Source organism: Saccoglossus kowalevskii, chromosome 22 (genome assembly GCF_978046115.1).
Source record: "Saccoglossus kowalevskii chromosome 22, keSacKowa6.1, whole genome shotgun sequence".
Lineage (NCBI taxonomy): Eukaryota > Metazoa > Hemichordata > Enteropneusta > Harrimaniidae > Saccoglossus > Saccoglossus kowalevskii.
Genome location: NC_140662.1, coordinates 26138674 through 26150851, shown reverse-complemented (window position 1 = coordinate 26150851; position 12178 = coordinate 26138674). Strand labels below are relative to the sequence as shown.

Genomic DNA, 12178 nt, shown 5'->3' with positions numbered 1-12178 from the left:
TTTTTTTCCACTCATCCAGGGGCCTGACTTGTTTGTACACACTTGTTTATTGGGCAGACAACGCACACTCGTACAAGGTCTGGACTGTGCATACTCATCCAGGGTTCAAATTACACACACTCCTCCAGGGTCTGGACTGCACACACTCCTCCAGGGTCCTGACTACACACACTCATCCAGGGTTTGGACTGCACAAACTCCTCCAGGGTTTGGACTACACACCTTCCTCCAGGGTCCGGACTGCATGCACTTCTCCAGGGTCCGGACTACACACCTTCCACCAGGGTCCAGACTACACACCTTCCACCAGGGTCCAGACTACACACCTTCCACCAGGGTCCAGACTACATACCTTCCACCAGGGTCCAGACTACATACTTTCCACCAGGGTCCAGACTACATACCTTCCACTAGGGTCCAGACTACACACCTTCCACCAGGGTCCAGACTACACACCTTCCACCAGGGTCCAGACTACACACCTTCCACCAGGGTCCAGACTACACACCTTCCACCAGGGTCCAGACTACACACCTTCCACCAGGGTCCAGACTACACACCTTCCACCAGGGTCCAGACTACATACATCCACCAGGGTCCAGACTACATACATCCACCAGGGTCCAGACTACACATCTTCCACCAGGGTCCAGACTACACACCTTCCACCAGGGTCCAGACTACATACCTTCCACCAGGGTCCAGACTACATACCTTCCACCAGGGTCCAGACTACATACCTTCCACCAGGGTCCAGACTATACACCTTCCACCAGGGTCCAGACTACATACCTTCCACCAGGGTCCAGACTATACACCTTCCACCAGGGTCCAGACTACACACCTTCCTCCAGGGTCCAGACTACACACCTTCCTCCAGGGTCCAGACTACACACCTTCCTCCAGGGTCCAGACTACACACCTTCCTCCAGGGTCCAGACTACACACCTTCCTCCAGGGTCCAGACTACACACCTTCCACCAGGGTCCAGACTACACACCTTCCTCCAGGGTCCAGACTACCCACCTTCCTCCAGGGTCCAGACTACCCACCTTCCTCCAGGGTCCAGACTACCCACCTTCCTCCAGGGTCCAGACTACACACCTTCCTCCAGGGTCCAGACTACACACCTTCCTCCAGGGTCCAGACTACACGCCTTCCTCTAGGGTCCAGACTACACGCCTTCCTCCAGGGTCCAGACTACACGCCTTCCACCAGGGTCCAGACTACACACCTTCTTCCAGGGTCCAGACTACACACCTTCCTCCAGGGTCCAGACTACACACCTTCCTCCAGGGTCCAGACTACACACCTTCCTCCAGGGTCCAGACTACACACCTTCCTCCAGGGTCCAGACTACACACCTTCCTACAGGGTCCAGACTACACACCTTCCTCCAGGGTCCAGACTACACACCTTTCTCCAGGGTCCAGACTACACACCTTTCTCCAGGGTCCAGACTACACACCTTCCTCCAGGGTCCAGACTACACACCTTCCTCCAGGGTCCAGACTACACACCCTCCTCCAGGGTCCAGACTACACACCTTCCTCCAGGGTCCAGACTACACACCTTCCTCCAGGGTCCAGACTACACACCTTCCTCCAGGGTCCAGACTACACACCTTCCTCCAGGGTCCAGACTACACACCTTCCTCCAGGGTCCAGACTACACACCTTCCTCCAGGGTCCAGACTACACACACTCTTCCAGGGGCAGACCACACACTCATCAAGGGTCTACATGCAGTTCTGTAATTCCTATTAACTAATACAATTATAAACATTGACATTTATTTTTGTTTTCTAGGTTTTAACACGACTTATTAAATCAAGGGGTAAAAATCAAAGTAGAAATCTCAATGTACAGTTAGTTGCTGCAGATAAATTAGCTCAATGTTCGCCGGTAAGTCAGTCATAACTTCAGAGATACATTCAATGTTCGCCGGTAAGTCACAGTCATAACTTTAGAGATACATTCAATGTTCGCCGGTAAGTCACTGTCATAACTTCAGAGATACATTCAATGTTCGCCGGTAAGTCACTGTCATAACTTCAGAGATACATTCAATGTTCGCCGATAAGTCACTATCATACATTCAGAGATACATTCAATGTTCGCTGGTAAGTCACTGTCATAACTTCAGAGATTCATAAACCAATTCAGCTAGCAGGTTTGCTCATATGTCCGCCAATAACTCTTGAGTGGCACATGCTTTTCACCAAAATGTTGTGCAGCATTTACTTACTTTTCTTTTGTTCCTTTATTAATTTTATGCCACATAGACATTATTTTTGCCTTCAGGTATTTATCAGAAGTGATGCAAAAATTGAGTTTATTTTACAAATGGTTGCCACAATTTGGCATTCAAATATTCTTTTCCTACTCATAAAACTCGTAAATTTGTAAACAGTTGTTTACAGTGGCATATCCCTTCATTTTGTTTTAGTTAATAGTTTTTTATGATTAAAAACAAATTAGAAAATCACAGGGATCACTGATCAATTTTTCTGAAATTTCATGGTAAATGGTCAAATTAGCATTTTTGTACTTTGTTTTTATAGTTAAATTATATTTTTATCTCAAAATTTTTAATTTAGCACGAACTATGTACAAATTTAAAAAAAACACCTGCATGGGTTATACCACATTAAATTTTGACAGGTTTTTACCCTTCTTCATTTCATTCATGATTACTTATGAATTACTTACACTATGAAAATGACTTTTATAAATGTGATAAATGGAGCTCTTCATAAGGCAAACATTTATGATCATAACGTGAGATTTTTAATTCACCTAGAAAACATGCTGGTATCTCATGTGATCCTCATTCAATAAATAGTGCCAACTAGTGTCTGATAATGACTATTCCTTTTGTTTACAGGAAATGTTTGATGTGCTTTTAGACGAGAATCAATTAGAAGATGCGTGTGAGCATTTAGCCGAGTATTTAGATGCCTATTGGAGAGCTACTCATCCACCAGTCCACCCAAGTCCACCGAAACCAACTCCTGCTGCTGTTCCAAACGCTGTTTCCCGGACACCCTTACATAATCTTTTATCAAGGGTCAATTCTCATGGACATGGGCTCGGAGAAGGAGAAGAACGTCGTGTAGAACCAACAATCGATAAAGAACGTGTGTCTAACAAGGTCCCTGATAGGGATCATGAACTTGAGAAACGGAATATAGATAGAAGCGCTGATCATAAAGAGCGCAATAACGAACATTATCGATTCGATGAATATCGTCGTGATGAGAGAGATCGTTCACAGGATTATACCAGGCGAGAAGAACTTGACAGGTACGATGATCGAAATGACAATAGATATCCAGAGGAGAGATATCAGATGCAGGAACGAACGCGATACGATAGATATGATCCAAGGTATGACTCGGATCCAAGGATGGAAAGAGAAGTGCATGATCCAAGACTAGTAGAGCATGATAGACCATCACGGTTTGATCGGCCACCTGTCGAGCGCGACAGGATACCAGAACGGAATTATGATTATACGGATCGTGATCCAAGAGGGGATCGGCATACAGTTGAGCGGGATATGTATTATGATCATGACCGTGATCCCTATGATAGAGATCGGGATTATGAGTATGGACGACATATGGACCGAGAACGGCATGCCCGAGGCCGTAGTAGAGAGAGACTAGACTATGAACGTGAAAGAATGGGTAATATGCACCCTAATGTGGGATATTCTAACCAGAGGCAAACTTCACATTCAAGATACCCTGATCAAGTTCCACGTGAACGAATACTGCGTGATCAGTCACCATCCTCTATGCGTTCGTCCCATGTAAAAACTTAATGGACGTTTGTGTGTTTTCACGTTTATTCATACTCTACTCCAGTCATTGCTTTTGTCTGTCAGTCTGTATGTTAACTGAAGATGCACACAGATTTTTTCTGCACAGATTTTTTACAGCCATGGTGATGCTTCAGGTCTAACTCCAAGACAAAGAAGCCTTACAATACATCATGTCCAAAAATGGCAGTCTATTGCGTCTGGAACACCAACGCTATGAAGCGCTTCAGGGGTCTAAGGAACTGATACGCTGCAGCACTATCTTCCCCTACTCCCTTAAAACAAAATGCTGCAGTCGTCACACAGCAACATGGCAAGTGATGGTAAATAGCGCCCACTAGTGTCAAGAAGTGAGTCATTTACAGTAGAGTTCAGGTGGGCATCTGCCATCAGATTATCTTGGTATTGTCGTTACCTTTGACCCCTATGTATGAAATGTATGATATGGGATTCATCAATTGATTAAGTGTTTCCTTGAAGGGAGATGGACAATTTACTGTACAGCTTTTTAAACATGGATTTGCAGTGCGATATCCATCTATAAAAACAACAACTAACAATTGTAAGTTTTGGTTATTTTTTTTTGTATTGAATCATTTTTTTTTCTTATTATAATCCTAGTTCTATAAGTCAACGTTTTGATACTTGTCGATGATGGACTTGTCCCTGAAATGGACTTGTCACATAAATAGACCTCTCACTCAACTAGACTTGTCACTAAAATGGACTTGTCACTCAGCTAGACTCGTCACTCAGCTAAACTCGTCACTAAAATGGACTTGCCACTCAGCTAGACTCGTCACTCAGCTAGACTTGTCTCTAAAATGGACTTGTCACTCAGCTAGACTCGACACTCATCTAGACTTGTCACTAAAATGGACTCGTCACTCTGATACTGTATTGCTAGCTGAACATGGACCCTCATTTTGCTGGGCAAAATTTTCAACACAGTTTAATTTTTTTTATTAATTTACCAAAACTTCGGGTACAGCCTGCCATTTTACTTTTTCTACCATTAATATTTCTTATATAATTTATTATTAAAGTGGTTGACAACAATTGCTGAATGACCACCTTACCATTGTGTTTTCTTTTAATCTATTAATATGTTTACAAAATGCAGATAGGCAGCCAGTCATACTGCATTACACGTTGTTTTTGTTTATTCTAATTCAATACATTCTGGTTATAATTGATTGTTCATCTATGCATTGATTCGGCTCATTTTTCACATGCCTGTTGCCTGTCTGGTACAACACTATATCTTCATGTTCTATGTGTGTGAGTGTGTGCGTGCATGTGTGTGTAGTTTCTCTCTGGCTACTGCATGGTCGCATTGATTCTAGAACAAAATCAAAAAGAAAAGAAAACACTACAATTTGTTATTTCGTGTCAAGATCATGTATCGTCAAAGAAAAAAAAGTTTAGATTAATTGTTGTGATTTGAAATTATGGGGTTGCTGTCTGTCGAACTTACAGCAGTCAATATAGTTATCTAGACCGCTAAACTGAACCAGGATTCGATGTCCGTTGAAGCATTACTAGATAGATAGAATCTTTGTATTTATCCTATAACATTCTGTAGTACTCTGTGTCATGGTTGCTTAAATCAAATGAAAAAAGTTTTTTTTTCTTTTCTTTGTTTGAGCATTGCCATGACAACCTATTTGTATCATGTCAGGCACTTTCAGCATGTGTTTGTGCAAAAAGTTTTTTCCTCAAAAGTTAATACCGGATTTGGTGAATTTTTGACCAACATTAGTGCAAACTTTGACGTAACAGTTGTAAACTTTTCATGTCGTTTGAGCAATATCGTAAGTACAAGTAGTTCGCTAGGTGATATCCATTAGCTCACTTACGAGCCCATTAATTTAACATAAATTATTCAGATTTTTGGCCTTGAGGCCCCTACACATGTATATAGTATACAACATTTAGGATTTAGCTCAAACATTATTGGTTGTAAGAATTAGGTAGAAACATGTAGAGTATAAAAAAAGTTCATGGCTTTTGTGGGAAAAAGAGTAGAATTTAGAAATTAAATTAAATGTACTGCTTCTATACATATTTCTTTTATTAAAAGAAACGTTTATATTCACATAAGTTAGTACAAAATTTGATTTAAAACTATTTTTTTTTTTCAAAGTGTTTATATCGGTAGAATAAGATAGCTGTTTTGTTAATAATATATTCATTTCATATTTTGTATTACGTTTCTGGTGGGAAAAACTGCTCCGTGGTGTGGTGGCCATTTTGGGAAGGATTTATTTTATGTCCAAACTTTATAGTTTTCTATCATGTGTACATTTGCTGCCATTTTTTGTCTGTGTTACATAACGAAGGCTTCAAACTGCCATATTGAAAACAAAGCCATCATGTGACACTGCCGATTTACTCGTAGAAACGTATTCCTTCCGACATGTGCCAAGGTTGTTTTAAATTGCTGTGATAAATTTTCTAATTCGTAAGTTGTGTGATAGAAATCTTAATTTTTCTACCAGTATTTTGGTTAGATTCAGTTAGACCTTCATGGACGTATGGCTTTCTTGGTTTCCTCTATTTCGAGACCAGTTTTGTGGTAACTATTTTTAATCGTGATTCTCTCACAAACAGTATTACATAAACTGAAGTGCCACCATTGCAAGCAATTCATAGGACTGTTCTATTTATGTGTAGGGGGTTTGGCTAGTTTTCTAATGTGAATAGTAGTTTGTCATTTTTGCGTTTGGAAATTTACTTGTATGATTAGAAATAGTGATGGAACAGTGCAACTAAATTGATGAGCAAAGAAGCTACCAAGCAAAGTTACCTGGCAACCGTGGCATATTGTTGACAGAAAATGTATGGGTGGTTTTCTTTTCCCCACACCCTTTCAATATGTTCTTTAAATTTAATTTGCTCTTATCGGCCCACTGTGGAAATTTCTGAGATGATCAGCATTCCAAAATGCGACTACCTCGGTCATTTACATTGATTCCTATGGAAATTATATTTTGTTTCATCTCTGAGATTTCCATGGCAACAGGAGAAAAAAAACGTTTATGATGACAAATGGACCCACCACATATTGTGACATTTTCAAAATGGCAGATCTCAAAATTCACCAGAGCTATATCAGCGATGATCATTGGGTACTTTGCCTGACTTCCTTAGTTCCTTTCAAAATGTTTGATCAATTCCTTTGAAGTTTTGAAGGTATTTTTGACAGTTTTGTTCTTGAAATTTGGAGCCTTCAAAATACCAAATCTTAAGAAACTCTGAAACGTGGTTGTGAAATAAACATCTATGTGTCCATGGAGAACATTTCTACAATCTACATTAAAACTTGTACCCCATGCTACACCAAAAATCATGTATAGTCGTTTTGATATTGAATGCATTGCTCGTCATGCACTATTGCTGGTCACACAACCGACAAGGTCACATGACCTCAATATACATGACTGCACTGCTTTGAAGACGTGACTCCACGTTCACAAATATGTCCCCATTTCAGTCAGGTAATAATATTCATTCAACAACTATTTGAACTTTGCTTGGTTGTTAATTTCTAGATTGGTGCAACTTCACAACTGAAGAGGGCAGCACATAATGTGGCATGCAAGAGTTTGAATTTTTTTTGTTTTTTTACTGAATCTTTCCATGGAGCAGCATTTCCCATCACTATCCTTTTTGGATTATTTTATTTTTGCAATGGCTATGTATGCCATCCAGTTTTCTATTTGCATTGGATTGTTCAATCCCAGAATTTCAAGAGATATTAAATTGACAACCGTTGTATAGCTTGTATATTCACTCACGTTACGCATACAAAACAAATAAAAGATAAAAAAAAAATGAATTTCTGTAATTATGACAATGTTAGTTATTAACGTTTCAAAGGGATTGTTAAAATTGCTTTACTTGTCTTCTGCTAACATTACTGAAACCGAAAAATGTAATGCAAATTTATTGAGAGCAGTTGTGAGAACGAGATTTCGTTCAAACATGTTACAAAATGCCAAATAATCTTTACGTTTGGCAGATTTTTTTTGTATGAACTTTATGTAACTATGATTTGTGTAAGTAAAAAAGAATTGTGTACATAAAACAAATAACTTCTTTCATCTTACCTTATTCCGAACTATCCTTGGCTTCTCCCACAATGCTGAGAGTTAAGCAAAGTATGATGGGTAAAGGAAGGAAAGAAGTTGATGGTGCCCCTCACTTAATGCAAAGCGGGAGATTGTTTTTTGTTTTTTTTCTTTTCATGGTGCTCGGTAATTTCTACATCGCATAGTAGAACAAACAAGGTGCCAGTATCAGTGGTACCCTCTATAGATCACGTTAATCACCGTAGTTACAGAATTATTGGAAACCGCCTAGGCGTAATTATATCACCCCCTTTGCAGGCGGTGAGGGTTTAAATTTCCTTTCTTTGCTGCTATTATCTTTTGACTTCTTTACTCTGCTCAAAACAGGTTTAGGAATCTTTTTAGGTAATTTTTATTATTATAAAAAAATTAGTTTTGTCAGTTACTCCATTGATTAGATCAGTGTTTGGAAATGTCTAATTATTTGCAAAACACTGCAGCAGTTACAAGGCCTTTTAGGTTAATACATAAACTGTATTAACCCAACAGAGCCTGGTGATGATTGGTAAGATATGACTGATGTAATCAATGGTTATTTATTTATTCATTCCTCTCCAGCTTATTACGGCTGATTGTTTTTACCGTGCCAGTCCCCGTCACACTTTCAAGCTTCACAAATTTCCTTCTCTGTTCTTCTTCATTCATCCATTCTTTTCACTAAAAAAACTCCACTTGGTTGGATTTGTAAATAAATTTTTATTATCACTCTATCAAGTAAAAATGTTTTTTGTTTTTTTTGCTTTATGCATGTGTGTGCTAATGAATGGTCACATCAATCAAGAACGTATAAAGATAAGGGCTTGCAACCAGTGTGATATGTAATGAAGATCCCATTTGAAGTCTTGCCGATTGTGCTATGATCATATAATTGCGGAACAAACATGCACTTCTCAAAACACTTATGCAAGAGGCGGTGAAAGGGAATGATTCGTTTTCTTGGGTTGTTTTTTGTCGCATTGAAATAGTGTGCGTGATAACCTCATTCATTTTGGCTTAACAATACTCTAATAGATTCCCAGAACATATTGGGCTTGAAGTGGGCGTGCCAGAGTTTTCACATGTGTTGGCATAGGCCTAATTACTGCAACTGCCCCTCCCCATAGAGTTTGTATTAACACTAATCCACATACAGTACTATCAAGTTTATCTCAAAAATTAGATTTGCAACCCCAGTTTTCTTCACATGTGACCTTGTGTAGCAATAAGCAATTTATTCACAAAGTACAACAAATTCCGAAGACTTTCATGAAACTGTATTAAAAGTAAAAGTTCTGAATGTGTGACTCAAACGAATGATCTTGTTTGGCACAAATTCACCCAAATCATTTCAGAGGTCTCTCTTCACTCCACCTGGCCACTGGGCACCCCCCCCCCCCCCCGGGCATTCTGTAATTCCATGATTGGAAGAAATTCAATTTTTCCATGTCTGTGGAATAGGAAAAATGCAAAGCTTTTATGTGAATGAATAACACTTCGTCCTCTGAAAAAATTAGTATTAGAAAGGTCATGCCTATGTCAAATGTTATGTATCCATGAGCAAATGACAAAGCATATAATGCACCTTTTGTAGTTAGGTAAATTAACATGCGTTGAGGACTGTACTGGCAGTGCAACTGTGAGATTGTTGTTAATCGCATCTTGTTGCAATTAACCATATTTAATAGTGCAATTAAATTACCTGTATTTCACATATTAATTAATACTGCAATGTGAATGCAAGTTTAGTGGCTGCAGTATACTTCGAATGTGTTTGCTTTGATGAAATGCCTGTTTTAGCAATAGTTTCCTTCTCTAGGAAAATTCCACAGGAAATAATTATGAACAAAAAATTCAGTTGCACACCTAAATCTTAAGGGGAAAAGTATTTCACACAGTGGCGACAAATTCATCATGGGGGTTGGGGGTGGGTATTTTGGGCAGTGTTTTCTTCCATCACCCCTCCCAGAGCAATATTGGTCTTGTTACACTTCAAAAAATGTCTACATTGTTACACAATAAAATTGAACATTTCTAGGTGCAAACAAAATATAAATTTAAACAATGTTTTCAACAGTTGGTGAAAAGTGGTTACAATTTGACTTGCAAAAAAAACAATTACGACGACAAATCTGGAAAATCAGTAATAAATAGTTCTTCCAAATTATTTAGATTTTCAGTCTAATAAAGGATTCAGTAAAAACCAGACCTGAAAAATACAATGCAAGAACGCCCAATTTAAAACATAAAATAAAACACTTACCCTCTGGCAGACGATGTTTTGAACTGGAGAATTCTATGCTTCGTGGTGTTATCGTGTATGCCATACAATGGATAATCACGTTTCTGACACCAGAGGGCGTTGTCATGTAAATTTTAAATGCATCGGTCTGGTACTAATTCTAGTACTGAGCAAAATCTGAAACATCATCCCCTATTGATACAAATCATAATTGTTATAACGTAAATGGCATAAAGCCGGGGTCGTTATAAATGTTGTATATTTTTATAAATCAAAATGAATATTAAAATTCAAATTTACCAATCCAGGAATTGTGACATCATCTTTGCTTCTGATGAATATTAATGAGTTAGTTCAACATTATCCAATCAGCAAGCGTATCGTTTTGAAGTGGTCGGTCGTAGTTGCTATGTCACGAGAACGAATGAACGTGCGTTATGAGCTATCAAATATTTGAATGAGAGCTGATGACCGGTGTTTACAAATTTGTATAAGCTAAGGTATAGCGAATGCATTTACTCGCACTGTCTCCCTCCGCAAATATTTTTGATTGAACCAGTATATGTGGTTTTGCGCCCTCTGGCGACGGTTTATAATTGAACGTCATCATCCTTTTTTCTGTCAAAATTTCGGTGCAGCGTTTTGCACATTTTTATTTATTTTTTCTATATTCCCAATGATCGTGAACAAAAAAAATTGAGTTATTATTCGTTGTTTTTTTTATTTATTTTGGGAGTACATCTTTATTACTTTGATTTTAGTTTTCGTTTTGTTTCGTTTTAATCACTGATTACTCCAAACCGGTATGAAATCACTGATGACATACATTTCTTTAAAGTGGGCGCCTTATGTCTTCATTATTAAGTGGTCACTGATAAGATGAGTTGTTTGAAACTTTGACATTGTGAGGGTATTTGTTTTGACCAATCAGAATAACACTGTTTGCCAATGTCTGGGCTGATATTTAACAGCTACATGTAGATTGTAACTGACACTGACCGCATATGAAAGTTTGATTTATGCTTTCACAAATCTCACGTGTATCTCTCCAAGGTAAACGATTAAACTGAATGCTTTTCAAAACTTTACGTACAATGGCTTCAGATTACCTGTGGACGTGGTCAGTTCTAGGCTTGGTTTATACATCAAACTCAAAATGACAGTTGAAAACCACACTACAATCACAGCGACTGTAAACTTGACAACTCTGGTCCAGGGTGATATCAAATCATTGACAATATAGTGATCATTGCTAGAGTTTTTGGGTCACCAGTTTTAAATGAAATAGTTTATGATATTGAAACGTACACATGGCTTTATTAAGAGAAAAACTTGCTACACTAGTATTTCAGTTTAATTTACATATATAAATATTCATAACATAATTTCCGTAAACCACATCCACGGTAATCTGAAACTACTGTACCTGCGTACCATTCTTATTTCGAAATTTAAAACAGCGATTGAAAGCCGTCCGGCGACTTAAGCAACTATTGATTTTAACGTTACAAAACAAGTGTGGATAAATGTGATTTCAAAATGATCTGAGCGTCGTCCAATCAGCGATCAAGACGGTACAAAGGAGTTACAGCAAATTGCAACAATTTGAATCAATTTATAAATATTTCCCCCAAAAAGCAGATAACATCATTCTATGGGTATTCCGAAATGAATGTAGAAATACTCACAGTTCTATATTCGGTGTACATTAACCTGTACATAGAAACTCGCACTATTACATCACTTGCATCACCTTCAACCTATTTCATTTTCATCATAAAATCTACATTCCAATGTTAATAGAAAAACCCTTTTTTGTCAACTTGAAGAAGAACTGCCACACTGTCTTACGATGAGTGGCGATTGTTAAATATACTGTAAATCTCATCTCCTCTCTAACTAAGCTTAATTCAGAAATCGTGTCACTTTAGTGTGAGGCGAATTGCATGATATTATACGATCCAGTGTTGATTATATTATACCGATCCATTCAATGAACATT

At 38.5% G+C, this 12178-nt stretch overlaps 1 protein-coding gene across 4 annotated transcripts in view; it reads left to right on the top strand.

Annotated features, from left to right (window-relative positions):
• Nucleotides 1–8679, top strand: part of LOC100368216 (voltage-dependent L-type calcium channel subunit beta-1-like) — a 109490-nt gene extending 100811 nt beyond the window's left edge. For all 4 annotated transcript variants that reach the window (XM_085495959.1, XM_085495956.1, XM_085495957.1 and 1 more), the window contains 2 exons: nucleotides 1809–1904; nucleotides 2887–8679. In XM_085495959.1, the coding sequence (XP_085352085.1) occupies nucleotides 1809–1904; nucleotides 2887–3828 (1038 nt within the window). In that variant the 3' untranslated portion in view covers nucleotides 3829–8679. The remainder of the gene's footprint in view (nucleotides 1–1808; nucleotides 1905–2886) is intronic.
• Nucleotides 8680–12178: the final 3499 nt, after the last annotated feature.